This window comes from Arachis duranensis, chromosome 3 (genome assembly GCF_000817695.3).
Source record: "Arachis duranensis cultivar V14167 chromosome 3, aradu.V14167.gnm2.J7QH, whole genome shotgun sequence".
In the NCBI taxonomy this organism is placed as follows: domain Eukaryota; kingdom Viridiplantae; phylum Streptophyta; class Magnoliopsida; order Fabales; family Fabaceae; genus Arachis; species Arachis duranensis.
This window is the reverse complement of record NC_029774.3, coordinates 30,014,572-30,042,305: the sequence shown is the minus strand read 5'-3', so window position 1 is coordinate 30,042,305 and position 27,734 is coordinate 30,014,572. Positions and strand designations below refer to the sequence as shown.

At 36.2% G+C, this 27,734-nt stretch overlaps 2 protein-coding genes and 1 long non-coding RNA gene across 3 annotated transcripts in view; 1 reads left to right on the top strand and 2 right to left on the bottom strand.

Moving 5' to 3' along the window:
• Positions 1-1,883: 1,883 nt before the first annotated feature.
• LOC107478431 (phosphatase IMPL1, chloroplastic) lies at positions 1,884-18,305 on the bottom strand. The gene is made up of 10 exons (XM_016098569.3): positions 17,927-18,305; positions 16,171-16,238; positions 15,782-15,915; positions 13,815-13,903; positions 11,874-11,931; positions 11,721-11,773; positions 9,091-9,189; positions 8,896-9,009; positions 8,126-8,227; positions 1,884-2,253 (listed from the first exon to the last, which is right to left on the bottom strand). Exons 1-10 carry the CDS (start codon positions 18,206-18,208, stop codon positions 2,155-2,157), a joined length of 1,098 nt encoding a protein of 365 aa, XP_015954055.1. The 5' UTR covers positions 18,209-18,305; the 3' UTR covers positions 1,884-2,154.
• A 4,376-nt stretch (positions 18,306-22,681) lies between these two features.
• Positions 22,682-24,862, bottom strand: LOC107478480 (uncharacterized). The gene is made up of 5 exons (XM_016098620.1): positions 24,853-24,862; positions 24,288-24,364; positions 24,015-24,203; positions 23,605-23,929; positions 22,682-23,505 (listed from the first exon to the last, which is right to left on the bottom strand). Exons 1-5 carry the CDS (start codon positions 24,860-24,862, stop codon positions 22,682-22,684), a joined length of 1,425 nt encoding a protein of 474 aa, XP_015954106.1.
• A 1,369-nt stretch (positions 24,863-26,231) lies between these two features.
• LOC110279124 (uncharacterized) overlaps positions 26,232-27,734 on the top strand; it is an 8,587-nt gene continuing 7,084 nt past the window's right edge. The window contains exon 1 of the long non-coding RNA XR_002372050.2: positions 26,232-26,923. This is a non-coding gene — a long non-coding RNA (uncharacterized LOC110279124). The remainder of the gene's footprint in view (positions 26,924-27,734) is intronic.

Genomic DNA, 27,734 nt, shown 5'->3' with positions numbered 1-27,734 from the left:
TTTTAACTCTCTTTTGAAATCTTCCCATGTGGCTATGTTGCAAGTACCATTTTCCATATCTACGCACTTTCTCCTCCACCACAAAGTAGCATTATCAGAAAGGTAAAGAATTACAATACGTACCTTTATTGATTCTTCTTATCACCCCTTGGCCTTCAAAGTACCTCTCTATTTGCCATAGGAAGTTCTCCACTTCTCGAGCGTCCCTCACGCCCTTGAACTCCTTTGGCTTTGGGAGATCAATCTTTGTCGTCTCCCTTATAATGGTTGGTCAAGATTTTGTCTCCTCGAACCAAACTCGAACTTCCTCAAATAGCTTCAAGGAATTCTCAAGCTTCTCTTCGATTTGGAGCATGCTTTCTTTGAAAGTATCTAGTTCTCCCAACACGTGAGCCTCAAGGGTCTCCTTGTCATGTTATATCCTTTGGAAGCGCTCATCCATAGAGGGTAGAACATTTTCCAACATAGAAACTCTTTCTTCTAAGAAGTTAGAGTCCTTACCTCTACGCTCACTTGAAGAACGGACCTTCTTGCCTCCCCATTGAGAAGGAATAACATTCCTTTTTCTTTGAGACTCAACATGCTCCATGGTGATATTAGAAGCCATACCCACAAACTACTTGTGCTCCCTCTCGAACCTTGCTCTAATACCAAATTGTCACGGCCTTGGACACACTCCAACGCTACCGTGCCGTCACTCAAACTTACTCAACCTCTTGAGCTAAGACCAAGTCAGCCTAACCCTCAATACTTAGCAAAAAAGCTAAGAACACAAGAGAACACAAGAGAAAAGAAGTTTGGTGGAAAGAACACTTTATTACTCAAGTGTTTGATACAAATGATTCACACACAATTCACACTAATTCTCATCTTCTATTTATAGCCATCCACATCCTCAATGGATGGTTAAGATTAAATCTAATCAATGGCCTAGATTAATCATCTAGAACCTTCTTTACAAATATCCATCATACCACAACTTTCTAAATATTTCTAGATTTTTTCATACTACTCTTTATACTCCTATATACATCCACACTCTTCTAGAATACTCTATGACCTTCCAGAGTATTCTAGAACCTTCTAGAGTATTCCAAGACCTTCTAGGACATTCTAGAACGTTCCAGAACCATCTAGAGCATTCTCAAATACTCTAAAAAACTCTACAAACACTGTTAAATTTAACCTTCTAAAATTTATCGTAATAGTAAGCCTAGATATGGTTTACCAGTATCGTGTTTGTGCTTTTGTTTTTCTTATTTTATTCAGGTGTGTTTATTTCAAATACGGAAATGGTCTTCAGCAGCTGCTGTACTATGTTCAAGCTTCAGACCAGACCAACAATTGACCCAGTCAAAAAATCGGATCACTAGGTCAATAATTCAACCTGTAGATCATTAATCCAACGGTTATATATATATATATATATATACACCACTATATCTAATAAGAATCAATATATTCTCAAGGTCCCGTCTTCAAATTTAAGAGGACATAATCGATACACATGTCAATTGGTTCAGTCGCTACACGGTTCGGTCACTGCACAGTTTACACCAATTCTAACCGGTTTTACTGGGTTTAACCAATTTAAATGCATTAATTAGAACATCAAACTAGATCAGTTCATCAATTTTTCAATCGAACCGGATAATTCGGTCTGAATTTGATAACTATGCTGATAACCATAAAATAAGATGAAAAAAAAAATAATGCTACACATCCAAGTCTTTTTATGAAACAAATCTAAGTTAAATAACAAGACATTGAGTAATGCTACGTATAATTGGTTTGTGTTGATATTGGACAAACTTAATTAAATTTGGTTAACAAAAACACTTGGATGTATAGCATTAATCTAAAAGAAAAAAAGACTCATGGCATGAAAAGATAAATAGTGATAGATCAGGTCACATGATAATTCAATTTCAGAAGATAAATCCCCCAATAAATATCACGTGGGTGTAGCCGTGTAGATATACAAACGAATCATGACTATTTTTAAACACATTTTTGAAAATTCAGCTGGCGTAAAAGTTATCCTTGCAGTTTAATGTCCAAAATGTTTGGTTTTCATAAATATCGAACTATGAGCAGAAACTAATATAACAATGGAATTTAATTTTTGTATTAGTGTCCACGAATCATCCGACCTTAGACGTCAGCCGCGTAATTCTCTGGTTTATACCACAATGAGAAATCAATTCCCTTGCTTTTCAATTTCTCTGTTGCAGGTCCAATTCGATCTAGAAGCTGTAAAGATAAATATAAATATAAATATAAAAAAGGTTAAGAGCTTGTTCCATTGAGGTCAGGTTCAGTGAACCACCAAAACACTCCATTAGTTATATTAAATACCAGCAGAATCAAGAATATTGCTTAAGTTACAATAGTAAGCCTCAAGTTCTTAGAGCGAAATAGTAGTGTTTAGAACACAATTTATGGAAATGAACTGATTTACAATTGAAATAGGATTCCCCGTTTATTAAGTTTTCCCGCATTTCCATCACATTCAAAAAATTATATCAAGCAAGTAATAAACCAAAGTTCCGAAAACAAGCTATTCCCTTGATGGAAATGAAATGAGATCAAGAACTGGGATTTTGTTAAACCAAAGGTAGTATTTAGGTACAACAGTTCAGTGAGTGATTGATTCATAACAATGAGTTGGCAATTATTAAACACAAGGCCAATTTAAATTTGGGAGGGTACCATGGAAACCACCTAATTTTTACTTCTAGTTTTCTGTAAGGGGAAAGAAATAGAATAAGGAAAGAATTATTAGAGGAAAATTAGAGAAGAATCAATTCAAATTAGAGGAAGAGATGGAGAAGATAATTCCATTGAAGGATTCCAAAGAAGGAAATATATCAATTCACTAATTTCATGCTTCTTTCATTCATCACAACTATCCATATTTATAGTAAATCCGACTACTAATGAGAAATACCTAATTGGACTATTGGGTCCACTTTTATTCATTACATTTTATTTTAATTTGCCTCTGCAAAGTCAAAAGTATCAAAAGAAACTACGATCATGCTCCTTGACTGGGGGTATAGAAAATAGTAACTACTCATTAATATCATGCAAAGTGCCGTGAACCTTACCCAATAAGCAAATATAGGATTATCAAACATCTAGGGGGCAGCAACACAAGACTTGACAAATCCTGTCTGGAACACAAAGGCTTGGAATGGAATTGATTTGGATTGAAAATAAGTAAATTGCCTACAAATCCTTTCAAAATTGACAAGATAAAAGGATTTACAAATCATTTCACTTCATCGTTTATATCAAATACCAAACACTAAATTTGATTTCCAAATCAATATACATTACTAATTTTACAATCAAAATGTATCACATAGCACTCTCTCATTGCAATTGAATTGAAAATTTTTCCCTCCAAAATCAAGGAAACCTCTCGTTCCCCATCTTCCCTTTTTTATCTTTCTTCCTCCTTCACTTACTCAATCTCTCTTATACATCATTACTAATTAGTAATTACTTATTTGATAACCAAAATGTATCACATGATATTTTTTCATTGCAATTGAAATTAAAAGCTATTAAATATTTGAGAATCAAAATATGTCACATAACACTCTACATCATTGCAATTAAAATAAATTTTTTTCTTTCAAAATTAAGAAATTCTCTTCCTTCTCCACTCACTCTATATCTCTTGGCTTTTTAACCCATGAGCCACAATTTCTAAAACTTTTTATCAAAATGCTATTCTTTTTTTTTTTTTTCATTTGATAAAATCTTTAATATTTATTACAAAAATGTTAGATATTATTTATTTTTAAAATTTTATAATAAAAATTAAATATTTAGATATTCCACAGAAATAACTGCTAATATTCTACTAATATACAAGAAGATATTCCGTCAATATTCTGCCATAATATCCAATAAACAAATAGATGCGGGGTCATGGAACAACATGCCATCTTTGATTTTCTTCCAATACGAGTAGTTCGGTTTCAATAGCTTGTTGCCAAGATTCATGTTCCATAGCCTGTTCGTAGGATGAAAATATAGAAACAGAAGCTAAAGTTTCTGTCAAGGATAAAGGGGAAGGAAAACCTAACTTTGGGGTTTACAAATGCATGAACTGTGTCGTACAAGAACTCGTTATGGGTCAAATATTGGATCAGCAGCTGGTGAGTGATCAAGCAGGGGCCTGGATGTCCAGATGCCTGATTTGGAGTGTTAGCTGGATGTCTTTGGTGTACAAAGAGAGGTTTTGGTGGTTCTAGTTTTGCAGATTTATTAGAAAACAGTGCCAAAATTGATCTAGGGGGATGCAAAGAGAGGATCATGGTTATTTGCAAAATAATATGCATTTCTTGTAATATCACACCTCTAGAGACGAATCTGGTGTAGATTAGGATCATAGCATAGAAAACCTTTTTGGTGGGGAGACTATCCAAGAAAAGCATATTTAATAGATTGAACCGTATGTTAGGTGCAATCTGTGGGAGAAGATGTACATACAAACACATCCAAAGGTTCAGCGATTAGAATAAGTGGGTGAGTGATCAAACAACATTAAGGAAGGAAAACCATTGTTTAGTGAAGGAGAGAACTCGCAGTTAATAAAAAAGACTCCAAAAACGAGGTGCCACAAAAGATTCCAACATAAGGGTGCGCACAACATCAAAAAGATAGTTTTCTTTTTCTTTCAGCTACTCCATTTTGTTGGGATGTGGCAGAGACATGATTTTTGAAATGAGATCTCATTGGTTTGCAAGAAATCTTGTAAGAAATAAGATGTGCACTCCACTGTAACAACTGGTACCCTAGAAAATCGAAAGAAAACAATAGAACTAGAAGAGCTGAGGAAGTAATGAATTACTGTGAAATCGCCCCTTCTTCAATTATGGATTATACGGGAAATGGAGGAAATTATAGAACAGAAAATAATACTTTGGTAGTGTTTGAGAGCCTACCACTCTCCTACCTTCTCATTATTCCTTTTCTCCTCTATATAACAGAATCCCTCTCTCTTCCCTAACAGAATCAGCCTAGGATCACACACCCATCCAGGCATCCACTAATTCTGCCACGTGGCCTAATTAGTTACACAAGTGATTCCCCACCATTTTCTCTTTTCCCTCTCCTATTCCTCCTACTGTAAATGAAGGGCAAAAGAGGAATTCTCTTAGACCCTATTGCAGCCTCAGGAAAATCATCTTTTTTGCTCCCACCTTTCTTAGTTATTTAATTTTATTATTATCCGGTCAAACAGTTTGTTTAACCAATGACCCACCGATTGAACCACTAACCTGGTGACCAATACTTAGATTGGCAGTTCAGGTTTGATAATTATGCTATAAAGACCTTATCCTTGAGAGATGTCGAACTTGTAATAGTACTTCAGCTTTTGGTCGCAAAAAATAAATCCATGTGAAACGACTATAATCGTCAATAAATTACTTATAGTGAGCATGAGATACCATAGGTGACGTCCCCCATAAATCACTGAATATTTGTTTTCAATAAAAAAAAAAGAATTTCATTAAAATGAGAAGGATAATACAAATTGGGGATAAGGTTTCCCTTATACAAAAGCAAAACAAAACAAAAGATTTATTTATCTATAAAGCATAGCTTTCTGATTTCTCAAAACGTAGATTTACGAGCCTTTCCTATGAGAATTTAGATTTGCCTATAGCAGTTCTCAAAGGTACACGCTCCCCCAAAAATCCTCATCCTATTTATAACTTTTTGAGTTATCATCGATTATCTTGGTCTTACTCCACCTTTGTACCTTCTATCTCTCCTATTTCAATACACAAAAGAGTTCAAGTCATGATTGATGAAATAAAAGCTTCAGAGCATAGTGGCAATTGGAGGCTGGTTCCTCTTCCTTTGGGCAAAACCACACTTGGATGTTGTTGGGTGTACGCAATCAAAGTCAGTCCAAATGGACAATTGACGCCTAAGCAAGGCTTGTTGCAAAAGGATACACTCAAATTTATGGTCTTGACTATGGGGATACCTTATCTCATGTAGCCAAAACCACTTAGGTTTGTGTTTTCTCAGCTATGACTGCTATTCGTCATTGGTAATCACATCAATTGGATATCAAGAATGCCTGCCTTCATGGTGATCTAGAGAAAGAGGTTTTACATGAAGCAACTGCCTAGCTTTGTTGCTTGAGGGGGTTGTGGATTGGTTTGCAAGCTATGACATTCAATCTATGGATTGAAACAATCCCCCATAACGTGGTTAAATTCAGCTCCGTTGTTGATTGGGATAAAACGGAGTGAGGCAGATCATTCAGTTTTCTACTATCATAATTCCCAAAGGAAAAGTGTTTACTTGATATTGTACGTGGATGATATTGTTATCACAGATGATAAGCATCAAGGGATTAATCGTTCGAAAGAAAATCTCTTCAGTTACTTTCAAACCAAGGATTTGGGAAAGCTACTAAATACTTTCTTGGAATTGAAGTTGCCCAATCAATTAATCGTGTTGTTATCTCTCAAAAGAGGTATGCTCTAGATATATTCAAGGGGATGATGAATTATAGATCAACTAATAGTCTGATGGATCCAAATCTTGAGTTACTACCTAAACAGGGGGAGCCAATTTCAGATCTTGAAAGGTATAGAAGATTAGTTGGAAAACTTCTCTATCTCACTATTACTAGACCTAACATTTGTCTTGCAGTTTCTGCAGTCTCCTTGCTTGGATCCTTGGAATGCAATAATGTGAATGAGACATAGAATAAATTACCATTTGTACCCATAAAAGATACAGACGCTGACAAATATACCCATATAAGAATAAAACGACAAGTGTAACCACGGAAGATGGCCTCCATGTGCCAAGAGTACCCAGACATTGGGTACGTAATTGGTCCGTTAGGGTACTCTTGGCACACGGAAGTCATCTTCCGTGGTTACAATTGTCGTTTTATTTTTATATGGGTACATTTGTCAGCTTCTGTATCTTTTATGGGTACAAATGGTAATTTATTCATGAGATATATTAAAGGATCTCCTGAGATGAGATAATTTATGATGATAAAGGGAATTCTCAGATTATTGGTTTCAGTGATGTAGAGAGCAGGTTGTTCCACTGATAGACGATCTACTACGGGATATTGTCTTTCTCGGAGGAAATCGTGTCTCTTGGAAAAGTAAAAAGAAAAAAAAAAGAAAAATGTTGTATCTCACTTCAATGTTGAAGCAGAATTTCGTGCTGTGGCCAAATTACTTTTTAACTCATTTAGATCAAACAGCTTTGTTGAAAGTTAAGATTAGGTGACTTCAAAGAAATGAAATTATTTTGTGATAATTAAGCAGCCCTTCATATAGCTTCTAATCTAGTATTTCGTGAAAGAACAAAACATATTGAAGTTGAGTAGTTGACTGTCATGTTTGAGAAAACATTCTCTCAGAAAATAATCATTGAATCAATAAGCTCTAGTGAACAGCTAGCAGATATTTTCAGTGTCGCAGAGGACCTCAGATTCAATATCTGTGCAGCAAGCTTGGATCATTTAACATATATGCTCCAGCTTGAGGTAGGATGTAGGAAAGAAACATTGACAACATAGAAACTAGGCAGACCTAGGAATTTAGTTGTATAGAAACTAAGCACTCCTAGAAAATTATCTCTCATATTCCTTGTAATTTCTGACTATAGTCTTTTAGGATATATGCACTAATTTCTGACCATAGTCTTTACTCAGTCTTTTCAACTGACACCGAACACACTCTTAAAGTAGCCCAGTATGAACACTTGATTACTGAGAGAGCTTTAGGCTTGCTCTAAGATAAGTGCAAAAAATTCTCATGAGCGAAAAGATTATCTTCGACTACAAACAAATTTTGCTATTAATAACATTGCAGCTACACATGAACTTGCTCCCCTATTGATTTTGTGTTAATATGCTACAGACTGACAAGGACTAGTGGTACTGTGGTAGATATAGCAAACTAAAACTACATCATAGGAAATATTCGCATTAAAAAGCATATAGAAAGCCTAAACAATTGTCAAAATTAAATGAGCTGAAAAGCTATTGACCCAATTTTACGATTCACATGACAACTAAAATTATTTCCAGATATTTGAAGCAAAATCAGAAAAGGCTAACCTTTTCATGGAGCACACCATTTGAAACCAAAACCGATCTATCAAAAACACAAAATTTCCCGCCATCCATCCGAGAAACAGCGCCCCCTGCTTCTTCCACCATCTACAAGTGAATAGAAATAAAAAAATCTATAAAAATTATTTTCATAATGAATCGACCTGCAAAAGAAAAGAAATAGGTTTCTTAGAGTACTTAGGACTATTTTCATTCCTATTTCTTTTTCTAGTTTCAGTTTGGATTACAAAGATGTCAACATATTTTCTAACTATTTTCCTGTTCCTAAAATTCATGATAAAAATATTTCAAACAGAAAACATCAGGGCTTCCCTAGTTTCTATACTTTCAAAATTAAGTCAAAAAAGGTGAAACAATAAGTAGGATTTTCCGTTTTCACTGTTTCCTCCACGACATCCTACAAATCGAAAACACAAACGACAATGAGAAGCATACAGGCGTTGAATCTCAGGGAGGACCTGTCATGACCACATTGTCTTTATTGATATGTTCTCACACTTTACATGTGTTTGTTCCATCAAAACTAAATCAGATGTGTTTTCTACTTCTTCTATTTACCTTTAAAATTAATGTTGGACTTCAAATACTTCTACTACTTAAAACTATTCAATTTGACCAGTGGGTGAGTTTAGATCCACTTTGTAATTCTTTCAATCTCATGGCATTACACATCTGTCACTCGCCTTTACACATAAAGCATATCAATGATACTGTCAGACTGTCAGAGCAAAAGTGACAATGATATAGAACTTTACCAAAACACCTGCAGCCATATCCCATGGTTTTAGACGATATTCCCAATAAGCTTCTACAATTCCCAAAGCTACATGACACATGTCCACTGCAGCCGCACCAAGTCGTCTTACACCCTAATAATCAAAGTCAGGCAAATGAAAAGTGGAAGGCAAATAAATGAGACAAGGTTTAAATAGACTTTAGTAGATGATTACCCTGCTGACATCTGTAAACTCTCTAAATAAGTCAATGTTAGTGGCCCATGCATCATCATGATCATACCCGAAGCCAGTCACTAGAAGAGATCGTTCCACCTAAAAATGCAGATCACATACAACATACATCAGTCATCAAGTGCCATATAAATCAGATAGTTCCGTAAAATAATAATGATGACAACCAGAAAAATAAACAACAGAATTATAGGCCTGCATTTGAAAGAGAGACTGAGATTGAGAGACAGAGATTGGGTGACAGACTAAATTAAGTCTCCGTATTGTGTTTAGTGTAAAGTGTACAGAACTGAGTTATGTCTCAATATCCTGTTTGGTTTAAGATAAAACTGGAGACTTAAATAAGTGAAATTACTAAACTACCCTTACTAATTAAAACCCTAACCCTACCCACTCAGCCATCCCCCTAACCTTTTCCCCTTTACCCTTTCCCCTCCTCTCTGTTTTCTCGCTCTCTCATCTTTGTCCTCTTCTCTCTCCGGCGAACCAGCGGCAGCGGCGGTTTCCCTCCGTGGCGCCGCAGCAGAGACGACAGCATCCACCACCGTCGTGTCTGCCATCGTGTTCATTTCGTCTTGTGTCCCTGTTTGTTGCCGTCATGTCTGCACTTAGTCGCGTCACTGCTAGTCCGTTGCGCTGCCTCTGTTCCCTGTGCTCACCGTATCGCCTCTGTTCCAGTTCTGGGCTGAAAACAGTTCGAGTTCCGGATCTGTGCTCCCTCCGATTCGGAATCTCAGATATCCAATTCAGCCCCCTGTTCTTTTCTTTTCCTTTTTGATTTTGAAATTCTCTTGTTTATGAGATTGTTGAATCTGATTTTGACATATGTTTATGAGATTGTTGTTGTTCTCGGGATTATTGTTGTTGGTGGTGTTGGAATTCAGTGATGGCAGAGGTGTGGTGGTGGGGTTGGGAGTGAGAGGTGAGCGCTATGAAGTGTTGGCAGTGGGGTGGCAGTAGACTGACTGTGAGGGGTAGACTTGGAATATAAAATTTTGAATGAGGGTATTTTAGGAAAGAAATATCAATAAAGTTTCAGTCTGTGTATCCAAAAATTTCAATCCCCTGTGTCTCTAGTTTCTGGAGATATTTAAGAGATTGAAATTTTGTGTTTCGAGGCTGAAATTTTAGTTCCAATCTTTGATCACCAAACATGACACTAAGACAGTGTTTGGTTATTGTCTCAAAAAAAATAGAGACACAGACACAAAGACACAAATACACATGCACACAAAGATACACAAATTTTATAACATGTTTTGGTGATAATACACAAGACACATCTATTTAATTCAAAAGCAAATTTTACCCCCAAACCAAAACAACCTCAAAAATGTTAACACCACTACCACCACCTCTGATTCTCTATGGTCACCACTCTCATCATTTTTAATTTTCAATCTCATCTTAGATAATTAAAATTAACTACCTTAATTCAAATATCAGTTACAAAATTCAAATTTTAAAAAGTTGAAATAATTAAAAAAATAAACAGAAACAGATCTAACAAAAATATATCTGAGAGGATGAGGGTTTGTTGAAATTGTGGATGACAAAGAAAGAGGGCAGCAGCGACACGATGACGGGGATGACGACAGTGATGGCAAAGAGCGATGCAGTGAAGAGGGCAGCGGTGAGATGAGGGAGGCGTTGGCGCGCGCAAACAAAGGCGGAAGAGAGGCTGCCGAAGACACAACGATAATAGCGATGACAACAACGTTGGGAGGGAGACGGCGAAGGGAGAGAAAGAGAAAAGGCATAAGAGAGGCGGATAGGAAGGAGGGAGGTGGTAACGCCGGTAGTGACGGCAGCGACAATGGTGGAACTAACAAAGGGAGAAGGAGAGGCGTGTTATGAAGGTTAGGGTAAAGGACAATGATTGGAATTTTTAAAAATAATCAAGGATAGAATTAGAAAAATATGTATCTCATGGGTTGTGTCTTAGTGTCACAACTTGAAAGAGATACACTAAACACATTGTTTATGTGCATCTGTATGTAACCGTGTCCATTAAAATTTTGTGTCTCACCAAACAAACAGTGTACACGTACCACTGTGTCCATGTCTCTAAGACTACGTTTGTTTCTGAGAACAGGACAAGACAAGACACTAAGAACAAGACATAAAGGACAGAGACACAGAATTTAGTGTTCTTGTATTCTGTTTGGTAATAAAGTAGAACAAATTATGAAAATCTAATTTATTCTAATTTTTTTTTCATTAAAAAAATTTGAGAAGAAAAATATAATAATAAAAAATATAATTATGAAAAATTAACAAGAATAATTAAAGAAAAAATGGAAAATAAATTGTATCCTTGTTAGTGTCTCTGTGTCCTTCCTGTCAAGATGGACACAAAATACACTAAATCAGTATCTCTGGACATAATGTCTCTGTCCATGTCTCATCTGTCAAACACGATTTTGTGTCTCAGTATCCCGTCCCTGTAAACAAACGCAGCCTAATGGACATGGACATGAACCAAATGGGGCCTAAGTCTCAATCCCCCAGTCTCAGTACCTCAACAAACACAGCCTAAATGAAGAAAAAACAAATTGTGAAGATCACTGTTCTTTAACTTTATGTTGAGGTATTGTTTTGTTGTAAATCACCTGATTAGTTTCACTGACTCGAATCCTCTGCCCATTGCAGAAAGCTCCACCACCTAGAAGGTCAGAGAGCTAAATTTATTGTAGAAACACAAATTTAAGTCAGTTTTATTTCTTCAAGACACAGATGGGAGACAAGATAGTATTTTCTTTCACCAGTAGTTGCAGAGAAAGTGCGAGTATTCCAACACATAGGACCTCCAACAAATTCAACCTGAAACATATAAAGGGCCCAGTTCATTAAGATTCTAGGAGAAGCAAAGGCAGAAATAGAAACAAAAGTAGAAAAATATTTCATCTTATAAAATAACAAGAGAGGGATAGTGAGAACATAAGTGGAAAGAGAGAGAAATTCTTTAAAATGGTATATGCATAAAGAGCTGGAAAAAGTAGTGGTTGCAGTTTTCTATGAGCCAGTTTAGGCTTATTACCATTAAAGTTGATAATATTTGAGCCAATTAGCTGACACTAAAAACTTTTAACCCATGGACACTCCGACAGATTTTCGGGCTCAAAGGTCATTGCTGAACTGCAGATGTACACGTAGGTTCCGGAGGCTATAATGAGAGATGATGCAAATAGCACTTGCCACATAGTAAAAAGGCATTGAAAAATAAACCAGCAAAAGGAAACATAGTGGTCTGAAGGGGAAAATACTGCCGAAAAATGAGATGCTAGTGATGTACATGATTCACGAGTTAGAAAAGAAGTGAATAGGAAAGATGAAGCTGATCGAATAAATGTAGGATTCTCACAGAAATCTGTGCCTTACAAATCGAATCAAGTTCAAATTTCAGGAAGTTAGTGGCAGAATATTGATGTAGCAGGTCATAGAGAATGTAACTCCTCTCTAATCTCATGCTGAATTTTCAGATAATACTGGAGAAGGTGAAGTGAGAAAATCCTGAGCAATAAATAATTTTTTTCAAAAAATAAATAAATAAAAAATAAAAAATTCATTAAGATGATCCTCTATACAAAAGATTTATCTATAAAGCATAGCTTTCTAAACTCTCAACATGTTCAATAGGGAAAGTCTCTGGTAAAGATTATGAGCTTTACACCAAGTGTTGGGCATCTAATTCTATCTCATAAAACATGATTATCAAAAAATATGTCATTAAAGGTGCTTGCATTACGCTCCAAGCAAATAGTCCAAAGAGTGGCAAAAATTGCACATTGCTACAAAAATGTTACCTCTTTTCTACTGCCAAACCCAACAAACCTAGTCAATAGAAATTGGTCTAGGATTACAGCGTACACTGAACATTAATCAAAGATGCTAAACAAATTATTCCATAAGAAAACAGTCATTGGGCAATGCAAAAACAGATGTGAATTTGACTCTAAATTAGCCCCACACGTAACACACAGATCATGGGAGATAGCCTTATCTTATCTAGCCTTCAAACCTGCATAAGTCATTGGTATTAATTCTGTTAACCACAACTGTCCATAAAAAAGAGTTGACTTTAAAGGGAGCTTTGGACTTCCAATGGGTTTGTCTAGATGAAAGGATGTTGTGTTAGAGGAGTGAGTAAGGAAGTGGAAGAAGGATTTACAGCTAAAACTACCAGAGGAGTCAAGAGACCATATCCATTTATCAGGGTTTGAAGACAGAAAAATCATCAACGAGAAGTTTAGAGAACCAAAAGTTCAGAGGATTCTCTATCATGAAGGTTACGAAAGAAAACGAAGTCCCAAGAGAAAGAGGAACCTTGTCTAATTTAAAAGGACCGAAAGATGAGAAATGGCTAAGTTTAATTTAGATTCAATAATTCAATAGTTTTAGTTCTTAGATGTTATGGTATAAAAACATAACTATATGTATAAAATAGGAAATAATGCAGCATATTCTTTCAGTAACAAGAAGAAAGATTATTCATATTGGTCCAATGCAGTAACTTCATTTATTTAAAATGTCATAATCCCTCATCATTCCAATTACCATACTAATTACATGGCAAAACACATTAATCTAATGCATCAATTGTACTAGGTATATATCCTTATATAGAATTGATTAGGACTGACATACTTATTCATAAAAAGCTATGCAAACAGTAGGAAATAGAACAAAAAGATATGGCTATTCACCACTGCAGCAGCAGCTGGCCTCCCCCGATATAGAACTCCAACAGAAACAGCAAAACTGGGATAGCCATGTGCAAAGTTTGTCGTCCCATCTACACAAATATCCAAGATTTGTAATTAAGTCATCCAAATAATACCCAGCATAAAGGGGAGTTTTAGAATATGTAATTACTAATGAGAGAAATAATATATTTGTATTTACAAGAATTTATTTCATATTCGTCTATACTCTGTAGTTGAAACACAAGAAATTCCATGTCTTTCTCTCCTTTATTTTCTCTCAATAGTGCCAAACTAAAAGCACGTGCAGTTTCCAAGTGTATCAAGGACAGTATACAGGCCATGGAGTGCCAACAGAAAGCATTTTAACTGATCCTAGAAATATTGAGGCAGTGTTGATTGGCCCCAACCAAAGACCTAAAGGCTTCAAATGGATTTCTCGGTCTCTCTGGGGGTTATAGGTTTCAACATGGTCTGAAGTTGATGAGAAGCTTCTGACAAACTTATAAAAGATGAAAACTTTTTTTTAAATCTCCAAGTGCAATTTGCATTTGAGAAATTAAGTCATTACTGCACTTCTTGCAAGGGCATTGAAGCAGTTTTATTTTAAGAAACAAAATTAGTGGCTTTTCATACCCAAGTCTTACAACCTTGGGGCATAGGCTAAATCACATTATAAAGGAGATCTCAGGGACATTGTCTTGGTGATGCAAAAGTGAAGACACGTTTCATAATGATCAATAAACCAAGTCTGAGAACAAGTAGATAAGAGGTTCAGCAAGACTCAAGAATCAAGATTGAAAAGGATCAAGAAGAAAATAGTGCCACGATGATTCAACCCACCTATGTATTTGATTCACAAGAACATGGTGTACAGAAGGTGTAGAATTTGTGGTGCTAAGAAACACAATTTTGAACCTTATATTGCCAGCAGAATTCATGATTCAACTTTGAAGACACTATAAGTCCCTCAGAACTTGTAAAAGTGTTGCTAGTATTGGAAACATAAGAAAAAGGCCGTCAAGGATTATATGACCACTTATAAAGTATTTCAAAAGGACAGATATGTGTTGGCGCCAAGGGGTTATTGCAGTTTACTCGTCCTTCAAAATGGATGTAGTTTGCCAACTGACCAAATAAGCTCATTTTGTAGCTCTCGGCCACACATTTACAGCTAAGGATTTTATTGCGTATGTTGTGCCTCGCATGGTTTCCCCACAACAATTGTGTAAAATATAGATCAAATCTTTTTGAGCCAATTCACATCTTATCTCTTCAAATATTGTACAAACTACCATCCATAAGAAAATGATCAAATAACATAAGTGAATGTGTGGAGGCATATTTGTGATGCTTTTTGAGTCCCAAGCCAGAATATTGGGTGGTTGGGGAAAAAAGGCACACTTATGAGAGAAGAAAAACACTAATAATAGTGGACAAGCAACTAGAGAACATACCAAAACAGCTTGAAAGAAGGGTGTAATGAAAGATAAACAGTATCAGATATTCATCAGGAACTAAGCAGTTTGGTAGTGAGAGCATAGTGCCCTCTAATGCCATTTCGAAATTACGGGGTTTTTTAAATAGTAATACTGAAAAGAGAAAATAAGATGCAATGTTTCGATGTGATGAAATTTCATACAAAATACAACGCACTCATCCCTGTTTATAATGATCATAAACTAGTCATCTTAATCAAAAATAAGGTAACAATCATGAAATATAATGAAATATAGCAACCACTTATAAAAGAACATCTAAGATACTTGATCATATTTTAAGATAAAAAGGACAACAGCAGCTTTTTAACTGATATCTACCAAATTCTGTGCCTTTCTTTAAAAGAAGATGCAAATTACAAAAACAGTATTTCTTGAAGGCCATGAAGTAGTATAGCTTTTCCTGATTCTGATTTATAAAAAGGTTAATGTGCTTAAATTGAGAAAATAAGATTGACGGAAATCCCAAACCTAACGGATCAATGCACCAAAGATAATCTGATGCTGCATCCCCTATAATTCCTCCTTCTTCCCCGAGAATAAGATGGTCTTCAAAATTCTTGTTCACGATCTCTAATATGGCAGCTTCGCTCATTTTATCTGTCCTGTAAATAGTTTGAAAATTAAGTGCAACCTAAAGTTAGTTCCCTAGTTAAGCAAACAAAAAGGAAACCTTTAGTACAATATGTTGAAGAAGATCAAGAATACAAGCTATGAATCCAATGACTACTGTAGGTCAAAGACAGCATGTAATTGAACTGGATGAGATCAAGGAAGGCACAGAGGAAAGGCCAATCTGTGTCAATTATTTGATTTGAACATTGAATAAGATAAGCATCAGAGATTCAATAAGACCTTACTCAGTCACCAAGTCAGTTAATCCTTTATATGTAATATTTCGTGGCTTATTTACAGCATCCATTACAACCTGTAAATAACAGAGAAAAGTAAACATCCATCTTTTGATAATATATGCCAAAACCTTATTTAACTAGAAAAGGACCAAATTTAAAGAGCTATAACAGGAAAAATATAGTGGGTTCACAACAATAGTAAAAGTTCCTACCTTAAAATATCACCCTGATCAACAGAAAAAGTGCAGATGACTACGCAGAGATAAAGAATTCGTTGAAGTATAATCACTAATTACCGTATTATAAGCCCATGTCATTCAGATCTAACGTGAAATGGAACTTAAAAGAGATATTACATATTAGATCCTTCTGAATTCAATTTCTCATTTTTTTTTCGGTTACGGTGAACATTTTTGCTTTCTATACTCACTAATCACTAATGGCTAGTAATTGCGGGTATTCTTTCCTCCACTAAAATGAAATCCAATTTGTAGATCTAAAGAGTTTGTTATTTAGTTACAAACAATAAATTCTGACACTTCTATCAAATTTGGTCTAACAGTACAACCACAAATTGATTATTCAAAGACCATGAAAATGCAAAAGTTCTAAAATGGTACCCAACTTGGAAATCTAAAATAGAAGATTTAGCACAATAACAATTTTTCCCTAAGCACCCAAATGCAAGATAGGACACAAACGTGCTCTGTCCCTTTCTTATAATAATGATAACTCTTCAATATACCAAATGAAGCAGCAAAACACAATATCTGTTTTACAATAGCTTGTAATCCAATAATCCATTTGTTCAGCAACTACCAACTGAAATTTGGCCAAAATGTCTACTTTGGATGTTGAAATAATAATGAGTACTTTAGAATCTCTAATGATGTAAAACAAGATCTTTTTAATCAAGTATCTTTAGACCACCTCAAAAGAAGATAGCAGCATCTTTCCCACTGGATCTTACAAAATGCTTTAACTTCACCAAATTTCTATTGAATAAAAGTTTGGCCCAATGGACCCCCCATATTTTCAGTTTTAGCAGGCATGATACATCTCTGTTTCCCATTTCCTTCTTCCTCTCCACTTTACTAACAACAGCAAATGAAATGTCTACTATCAAAGTTCAGCTTCAGAGTTTTAAGTATCTTCCTAGAACTGTTCAGAAATGGAAGTGGCAACTCAATTATCCTAAGCCAAAATGCAAATCACACTAAGTTCAGGGATAGGAAATAAAACACAAGGTTATTTTTAGTGGAAGGACCAAAAGATGGGCCAATGCAATATGTTTGTTGACATTAAAGAAGGAGGTAACCTTCAAAAAAAATAATAAGAACAATTTTTTTCCAGCATTTTGGGGTTAAATTTAACTTCATTTTTATTGGTCACATGTGCAATTTGCCATCACCGTCTTCTTCAAAAATGATTGCACCCCATTGAACCACAATCATTGATCAACAATTTCAATCCATCACACTGAGAACTCATTCAATTTCAAGACTGCTTTTCCAGTTATAAATATTTGTTATGCCTCTAAGCATAAATTCCCTTAACCTTTTCATCCCATTTTTCTTTAAATGAGTTCGAAACTTAGTCCTCTCAAGATATTTGGGCACTAAGTTAGTTCCACAAAAGAAATTAAACCTTCAAAACATAAAATAGCGAAGTATCCCATTAATGTGTAAGAATATACAATAGGGCACAAAAATCAAAATTGATGTATATTTCGAAACAATTGGGAACCAGATTAATCTTTAACCTGAGCGCCAGTCTGAGCAGCAGTTTTAACGACTTCGATGAGATGATCGGGCGCAACGGGACCCGTCGATCGGGCACCGACAGCAGGAAACTTGTCCGATATCAGAGAGTTCCTACATGGCTGCGTAATCGGTTTGAAGCAATGATTCGGATTCGAACGGTACCCGAAGTGATGAACCCTCTTAATACGTTCAGAGAAGGTGGGAGAAAACTTATGTCTGGGAACCACAGAAAACACTGGAGAAAGGTTTGCGGCCGCGGCTGAGAAGACCATCAAGGACATGCTTGATTGTCAGCTGGATAATGTGTCGTTTAATGTTGCTCTAACTCTTCTGGCTCTATTCAGTGTCAACGGTGTCCATTGAGCAAAGGGAGAATATTTTTACGAGGAATCTTACTTGCCACCAAAATTTATTAATTTTTTTCATCATTTTTTTTTTTTGAGAGAATATTTTTTTTAGCTTTTTAATATTGATATTGGACCATGCTGGTGTATGAGAATGATATGGGAGTGGGAGGTGTCTAACAAAAATGTGAGTTCAGGGGAGTAGGAACTCGGACCGTCCGAGTTCAGCAAGCAAAACCCACGATTTGATTTCTTTGCGTTTGTATCTGCTTGGAGTGGAACTCGGACCCTCCGAGTTGGCAAGGATAACGCACCGTTCGATTTTCGCATTACCCAATCGCACGGTCCGAATTGTGTGAAAGGAGGAACACGCGTCGTATCCCCGCTGATCCACAAACGGTGCCCCTAGAAAACACACAAAGAAGCCACTCTCTCACCATCCGAAGACATACTCACTCACCTTTCACTCTCAGAGTGTTTTTCTTCTTCCTTTCTCTGGGTTTTGTATGGTGGAGGAGCATCAACAATGCCAAAAAAATACAAAATCAAAGATGTTGATCGATCTGAGTTTCATATTATTCATTATCTCAGTGATCCTGATTATGTAAGTATTTTTTTAAATTTTATAATTTTCATTATATTTATATTTATTAATATTTTAAATTTTATTATTATGATTCTTATTAGAGATGTTGCTGAAGAATAGAAATAGAATGATTAAGACTAATTTATAAAATTTTTTGGTTAGATTAATTTAAAAATTTTTTAACAGATTCTTAAAAAAGTTTACGATGATTAGAAAATTTTTTATGATTATATTGTTGTTAGACATGGAATTAAAGAACATAAATAGAAAGATTATGATTATTTTATGAATTTTTGTTGGGTTTGTTTAAATTAATATTATAGATTATTAAATATATAAATTATGATTAGAAAATTTTTTAATATTATGTTGTTGTTAGCGGTGTAGTTGAACAAAAAAAATAGAATGATTATGACGAATTTTTTAATATTAGTTATATTTTTTAAAAAAAAAATTTTACTGAATATTAGTTAAAAATATCATGATAAGAAAATCTTTTATGATTATGTTGTTGTTATGTTTTGTTTTTTCGACTGTAATATGTAGTAGATTATGTAATTTTTTTTAATTTTATTTTTAGTATATTATATGTAAGTCAATCTTATTTAAATGCTTTTTTAAATGGTTAATATAACTGTTATTGATTTTGGTTAAATGTTAATTTTATTGTTAGTACAATAAAGTTGTAATGCTAAATAATTAATAGCGTTATTTTAATTAATCCATGTTATAATTATTTTATTGAGAAAATTGAAATATTTTTAATTGTAGTAATTATTATTAGGAAGCTAATTATTACCGTTATTAGAGTATGAATGATGGCATATACTCATTGTTACTATTTTTTTACACAGAGAAAAAAAATGTTTAACAAAAGAGTAATTAACATTAGATTTTATTGTAGATGTTGTAATATTGTTGAGAATATCGTTTAGGAATATATGTGTTTGTAATGAGTTTCATTTGCAGTTATGAATAATTTTTAGGATTAATTAAATAATTTTAGAAGTTAGAAGAATTAGTTGTATAAGGATTCAATAAATTGATTGATGATGGTAAGTTAGTAATTGTTAATTATCTTACTGGTAAGTTGTTATGTTTTTTGTAGAAATCAAGAATGTTGACATGTAACCATCCAGTTCCTCTGGATCGGTACAACGATAGGGTGGAGGATCATTTGCGAATTACCGAGTTCTATCATGTGTCTCAGATTGGGATAGTGCAGTGTCAGAAAGCATTGGTAAATGCTCTAATCGAACGTTGGCACCCAGACACACATACGTTTCACCTTCCCATTGGTGAATGTGCTGTGACACTTGAAGATGTAGCTTTAATTCTTGGTCTTCCCACAGATGGTCTTCTAGTAACAAGGATGACTATGAGTAGTTTTGAAGCCTTGGAGGCGTAGTGTTTACTTCAGTTTGGCGTTGCACCGCGAAGGGAGGACTGTAGATCTAACTGCATAAAACTGATGTGGCTGAGGAATCTAAAAGAGAATATAGAATTGACTGATGAAATAAATATACAGAGGTATGTTAGGTGCCACATTATGTTGCTGATCGGAACGATCCTGCTTGGGGATAAGTCAGGAGCAGGTGTTCATTGGAAATTTCTACCCTTGTTACGTAACTTTGTCAATATTGGACAGTATAGTTGGGGCTCGGCATGCCTAGCACACCTTTACAGGGCGTTATGCAGGGCATCTCGTTATAACTGTAATGAAATAGATGGTCCACTAACACTTCTGCTCGGATGGGCTTGGATCCGACTGCCATATCTATCGCCGGTTCCTAGAGAATCCCGCAGTTTTCCACTAGCAAATAGGTAATATTATGTTACAATGTACCCATTTCTTGATATTTAAGCTTCAGTTGAGCTAATTGAGAACATCATATTAGGTGGCGTAACTGGGAGCGTACTGACCGACGATTTAGATATTTGAAGCTAAATCACTTTAGGAAGGCCTTTGATGAACTTCAGGAAGGACAGGTGTGTTTTATTTTAACAAGTTTTCTACCAAAGCATAATGCATTTTAATTTTTATTTGAATTGTGGATTGTAATGATGAGTATCCCGAATTTTTCCAGTTTGTCTGGGTTGCTTATGCTGTGGATCGTGTGGACCCAAACATAATTCCTACTGAAATCTACATGCAATCGGTTGTCTGGAGCGCTACAGTTCCATTAGTGTCATTTGAATGTATCGAGTGGCATGCCACCGATAGGGTCAGGCGACAGTTCGGTTTCATTCAGGGAGTACCTAATCCAGAGCAGAATTTGGCTAAAGCGCATGGAGAGGTTCTGACTGGTCCTAAGAATCTTAACTAGGCCACGGCACCGAGTCATTCAAAGTGGGTGATGCATTGGACAAACAGGTATCACTACGTTCTTGATGAGCTTCCCATGCCTTCACAGCATCCTTTGGATAGTTACATGAACTGGTACCGTACAAAATATGAAAACCGCTTATCCTTGTCGAATGTTGTGGGTAAGGAGAATGATAAAGGTAACCAGGACATGGATGCGGGTAATGATGATATGGAAGGGGGTAATCAGGATTCAGATGAGGGTAGTCAGGATATGGATAAGGACAATGAAGATCAGGAGCCACAAATATCACTTCCAAATCCGCCTCAACAAGAACAACCTCAGCCCTCAACCCAGTATCTACCTCAGACACAGTTCACCCCATCATTTCCAACGCAGCAACAATATTGGGGTATGTCACAGTTTGATCCAGGTGAAGGAGGTTCTTTTAGCCAGTTGCTTGGGTTCATGGCTGCAGATGCAGCACAGTCACAGTATGGCCATCAACCTGATTTCATGCCAGGCAGGTATTCATTGGATGCCAGGTATCCAGGCCATACCTCATCCGTTGCTTCTGGAGGGTTCGTATATGTTGACTCTAGTAGGAGTGATGGTGGACGGGGTGTCCTTAATAGTCAAAATCCTAGCCGTCTTAACATGGGACTTATTGAGGAAGACACCAACACACTCGAACGAGAAACCGATGAGGAGGTAGATATTGAAGAGTTTGATGAGGATGAAGAATCTCGTAACGATGGTATTATGTTAAATATTTTACTTTATGTTTTCCATATTTGAATTTATATTTTTAGCAAAATTGGCCTCTCTTTTTGGCTTTTTCTTCTTGATTTGTTGTGTATATGTTGGTTATGAATATGTAATATGCTGCAGCTAGTTGTTTATTCCTTTATTGTATACAGGTCAGGCACTCAGTCCGGATGACAACATCAAAGGTTACAATCTACGGATTGATCCCCCACGTCGGAGCGCTAATCGTTTCACTCCTTTTGTCTTTAAAAAAGCGGCCAAGAAATGCAAGAACTTTGTGAAGGATGTAAAGTGGACAATGAGAAAGTAGTTGTAGATTTATGTTTAGAGTTATATGTATTTGTTGGACATTATGTACTAATTACTTTGTGTAATGTTTAGACTAATTTGTATGTGTTGGACTTTGTATAGAGTACTTTGTATGTGTTGGACATTATGTAATAATGAATTGGACTATGGTAAGATTATATTGTATGTTTATGTAACTTATGTTGCAATGAACTTAATATGCTCCTACAAATATTTTTCTATTAACCATCATATTATATAATGCTATAGATATTAACCATCATATTATATAATGATACATATATGCTCCTACAGATATTAACCATCATATTATATAATGTTACAGATATGTTATAATACTAGATTGTCATTAATTATAAGGTTACATATAGTAAGTAGGTCATGTTACCTCAATTTGCTCATTCAGGTTATATTATACAATATCATCTTAAAACTGTGAACTTAGGGGGCATCTCTGTTGGTATTTGAACCAGCTGACCGACGGCATCTGCTATGACTATGTCCCTCAGCACCACATAGCGTACATCGCCTAGGACGATGTAACATCTGTGTGTCCATCTCATTCGGAAAGCGCGTCATCCTGGGGTGACCTTTCGTTACCCGTCTTAGGTATGGATTCGGTATGAACCGAGGTCCGTTGTAAGCAAGCCATGTAGTGAGATTACCTGGTGGCCTAATCCTTGCTCGGTACACCCACCGCACTTGTTCCATCTTATACACATCATGAACATACAGTCGCCAATCCAGTCGCTGGTTGGCACAACATGCGAAGACATGTCTGCAGGGGATCCGGTCCACCTGGAACTCACCACAGTCACATCGAAGGCTACATAGATCGACTGCAAACTCTAGTCCGCTTGGCATCTCACGAACCTCAAAGACCTGATTCTGGCGGTCAAAGCAACTAACCTGGATGTTTCCTGATGCAAGTTGGTTTGCATGCAACTTCGAGGTCACTATATCAGAAAACACATGGCCAGCATTGATCCGGGCTTCCGCCTCCGCTCTTTTACAGGTGAACAACTCATTTAGCCTGTAGAATGTTGCCTTCACAAGAGCAGTAATGGAAAGATTGCGTGCACCCTTCAAAACTGAGTTGATGCACTCCACTAGATTCGTCGTCATGTGACCCCATCGGTACTCGCCATCAAAGGCTAATGCGTACTGTTCGCGAGGAATTCGATTTAACCAGTTTGTGTACGCCTCGCCCCGGTCCCGTAACCACTGGTAACGCACTTTGTACTCCCCCACCGTCCTCGAATATCCTGGTAGATCACAGCATATAGAAAGCAAAGTAATGGAGGTCAATAGATTTATTTAATGAAAATCTATTAATAATTTGCTTAAATTTAGTAAATGTTTACCGATGTTAACGACCAATTTTTGGAGGTACGGTGCCTTGAACTTTCTCAGAAAATTCGACTCTATATGCCTGATGCAAAACATATGAAAAGCTCCGTTACTACGTTCCACAGCTGCATTGATGGACTCGTGCCTGTCAGATATTAGACCCACACCATCCCGAGTAACAACATGTTGACGGAGGTTACTTAGGAAAAAATGCCATGCATCAGAAGTCTCTCCCTCAACAATAGCAAAGGCAATCGGGACTATATTATTGTTGCCATCCTGTGAAACTGCCACAAGCCGACAACCCTTATACTTTCCGTACAAGTGAGTCCCATCCACCTGGACAATTGGCTTACAATGTCTGAATGCCCTAATACAAGGGTAATAACTCCAAAATACACGATGCAATTATAACCGATTTTACCTTTAAGGATGGGTCAGCCTCAACCAGTGGCTTTATTACTTCTGCAATTGTGATAGAATCCAGCTTCGAATGATCCTGTGAAATGGTGGCTCTTGTACATGTGTGACTACCATTATACCTCCTTATAACCCAACAATACTTCTTGCTGATCAAGCTTACCCTAATAAGCCAATCACATCCTGACCCATACTGTGTACACTTGGCATAAAATGTCAACGGCTCAGACTCAAACAACCTGTAGTCTACGCTTCATCGTATGCTATAGTCCTTTACCACCTTAATAACAGCTTCTCTTGAACTGAACTCCATACCTACGCGAAATTCTCCGTCTTCTACAATAGGAATTTCTGCTGGGACAACAAGCACAACAAAAATTTCATTAACACGTACATATTTCAAAAACGATTGTAAAGGTTAATCAAATTTAACTAAATCCAGTACGCTATAACTCCAAACCTAACAACATGTTATGATGTCACTCCAGACAATTAAATAACAGCAGCAGCATATTTAAAAACCATACCGGATTTGCCGGTTCGACCGGCATATAAAAACGAACCAGACCGGTCAAGCTGGTTCGACCGGCAAACCAATAAATCGGACCGAACCGGTCCAGTTCATGGTGTTTGAACCGTAACAAGGATAGAACCAGTGCAAAATATTATTACAAAGTCATGCAATCGGTAATAACCATACTATGGACAATTTAATTATTATTTTCTAATTAATACCTCTAGCATATAAAAGTAAAAAAAAAAATATCAAATAGAGCTAACCTTGCTTCCTCATAACTCAATCAATGTCTAACTAAAATAGGACTAACACCACGTTTACGTACCTGCAGTCATATATTCTGGAAATTCTGAACATGCATGGCTTCCAGGTCTAAAACTCGCATGAAGGATGGCTCCTCAAACGGAACTTCGTTCGCGAGTGCATTTGCCACTTCTGTCACATCTGGGGCCATGGTTCCGTCACCTTGATCTTCATCTCCATTTGGAGCAACAAATTCATAGTTGCTTTCGAACTCTTCTTCACTGTCACTATTATAATCTTCCCGTAGAATATTGCAGTCAGCCTCAGATTGTTCAAACTCAACATACAACTCGATGAACGAGATTTGAGACCGGTTTTCAATATACATTGAAAACATCTCCTGCATGCTCGCTTCGTCCGTCACATATTTGGTTTGATACTGGACGAATCCGCCAAGCACCGGAATGGGATATCTGTATAGTATACACGATATCTTTCTTGCCCTCTCAGAATCAATCTTTTCACATATTACACCTTTCAGCTCTTCAAATGAGATAATAAAAGGAATGACAATATCTAGCGGATTTTCACAAATAAATTTAACTCCTTCAGTCGTTTGTAACAAAATCTGACCAAAATAGTATATTTTAAGTAATACTCTATCACTCATTTTTCCTCACTCACCACAAAAAAGACAACATTAATTCTAACTACTAGACTTCCAAAGTTAAAACTGAACCAGAAAGAAGAAAGAAGAAGCTGCTCGAAGGAGGAAGACGGCACAAGGCTCCCACCAGTTCACCTCACACTTTTATATCATCATCTTTACTGAAATCGGACCCTTCGACTAGGTTAAACAATAAAATAAAATAAAAACTTGGTCCACGAACTCGGACCATCCAAGTTCCCTCAAGCTCTCACAAAAATGGAGGGTCCGAGTTCATTGTTGCCAAACTCATACCCTCATCAGCGAACTCAGACCCTGCGATATGCATGCAAAATTCTTCCTTGTGATATCGTTGGGTCTGATTTCATGCATACGAATTTTTATCTCTCACCCAAACAAATCGGACCCTTCGATTTGTTACTAAAAATTTAAAATTCAAAGAAAACGCAGGGTCCGATTTCCTTCTGCCCACACTGACAAAAAAGTTGTCCCACAAATATGTCTGTTTCACCCCTAAACCATATCGGAGCAAAGCACACACATGCCTCCCATTTCCAAAAAATTGAGCCATTTTTTCATCACTTATTAACGGCCAATTCACCTAAATAAAATAAATGGACCAAATCTATTAATATATAATAAGCAACTAGTGCATGTTTAGGTGATTGACAGGTGTCATGACCAGTTAAATGACACGTGTCAGAGCAAGTAAAATTACATTGACAACCTAAAACGTGAAATGTAAACATTAAAACATTAATGGGTAAAATAGACATTGCAGCTGCCAAACTATCAACTCAGTAGCTCTGAAAAAAAGTGTTTTTGACAAAAGAAAGTTGAGAAGGAGATTTTGGCTATGAGCGGGTTCTTTCTCTTTGGGGGTTGGAATTTAAATTTCAAACACAAGATTTGAATGAACATTCCAAATCAGAACTGAGTGAATAAATTTAAACTTAGGGTTTTATAATTTAAATCTTCCAAGTTCTATGCTTGATTTTCCGTCTCTCTCTCTCTCTGCTTCTTTCTTTCTACTTCGGCTCTCTCTCTCTAAAAGAAAAAAGAACAAGTCACCGGTGATGGAAACAGTAACTGGCATAGAAGATATAGAATGGGCGTGCTCAGTGTTGCGGGTTAGGAGAGCGTAAAAACAAGACGATGACAGAGTCTCCGAATCTGTTTTCGGCAAGTAGTAAAGATGACAAACAATAAATTAGAGGTGGCAGTGGCTGTTGATGCAGCTGGAAGGAGAAAGAATAGTGGCACGGTGACTGGTGCTACTACCGTAAGAGAAGAAGGAACAGCTGGCAACAAGTTGATGACTTCAGTCAAAAGAATGTAGAGCTTCGGTCGTCGGTGGTGCAGCAGAGGTAATTTTTCTTCTTTAAAAACAGATAGTTATTTTCTTTTTAAAAAAAAGTTACAGAAAATGCCATTAGAGTTCGAGATGCAATCAGAGGAAACACCGAAGCTCCCGTACAATGTTTCGGTAAGTGTTCCGGCACTGTATTTTTGTAGTGTGGTATTATTAGTATTTTAGTTTACTCTATCCCCTGTTAGCAAAATCTTCTAACCGATAAATATGATGGTTAAAGTCATGTATTATTTGCAGTATTTTGTGAATATGCAGCAATAATACTAATCATAGTTCATAAATTATCTGCTTTAATTTACTTTTTCTTCTGCTATATATGCATAATGAATGTAGCTTTCCAATTTTTACTTGCTGAGCAATTTCTGTAAACTCAGTATATACCATTGCTGCAGTTCTATGTTATGGTTTGTTGGCAGTTTCTTAATCATTGAACCATGCTCTTGACTATTTTCTATAACTATAACAACCTGAAAATTATATAGATTTTCTTTCCCCCATTTTGAGAAGCAAACATTTTTTAGTTAACTAATTGAAATTTGAAAAACAGGTCACAGTGAGCGGATAATTTATACGCTTTTTGGCATTGTTTTTAGGTAGTTTTTAGTAAGTTTAAGCTACTTTTAGGGATGTTTTCATTAGTTTTTATGTTAAATTCACATTTCTGAACTTTACTATGAGTTTGTGTGTTTTTCTATGATTTCAGGTAATTTCTGGCTGAAATTGAGGGACTTGAGCAAAACTCTGAAAAAGGCTGACAAAAAGGACTGCTGATGCTGTTGGAATCTGACCTCTCTGCACTCGAAATGAATTTTCTGTTGATACAGAACTCCAAATGGCGCGCTCTCAACGGCGTTAGAAAGTAGACATCCAGAGCTTTCCAGCAATATATAATAGTCCATACTTTATTCGGAAATTGACGACATAA

Excerpts from the sequence above, each read along its gene's own strand:
- LOC107478480 (XM_016098620.1), bottom strand. Across the intron at positions 23,930-24,014 it reads AGGCTGACCCATCCTTAAAG|GTGGATGGGACTCACTTGTA; the intron begins GTAAAATCGGTT and ends CCAATTGTCCAG. Across the intron at positions 23,506-23,604 it reads AAAATTGGTCGTTAACATCG|GATATTCGAGGACGGTGGGG; the intron begins GTAAACATTTAC and ends GTGATCTACCAG.
- LOC107478431 (XM_016098569.3), bottom strand. The coding sequence starts at position 18,208 with ATGTCCTTGATGGTCTTCTCAGCCGCGGCCGCAAACCTTTCTCCAGTG. Across the intron at positions 9,010-9,090 it reads AGTTTACAGATGTCAGCAGG|GGTGTAAGACGACTTGGTGC; the intron begins GTAATCATCTAC and ends TTTGATTATTAG. Across the intron at positions 8,228-8,895 it reads ATATGGCTGCAGGTGTTTTG|ATGGTGGAAGAAGCAGGGGG; the intron begins GTAAAGTTCTAT and ends ATTCACTTGTAG.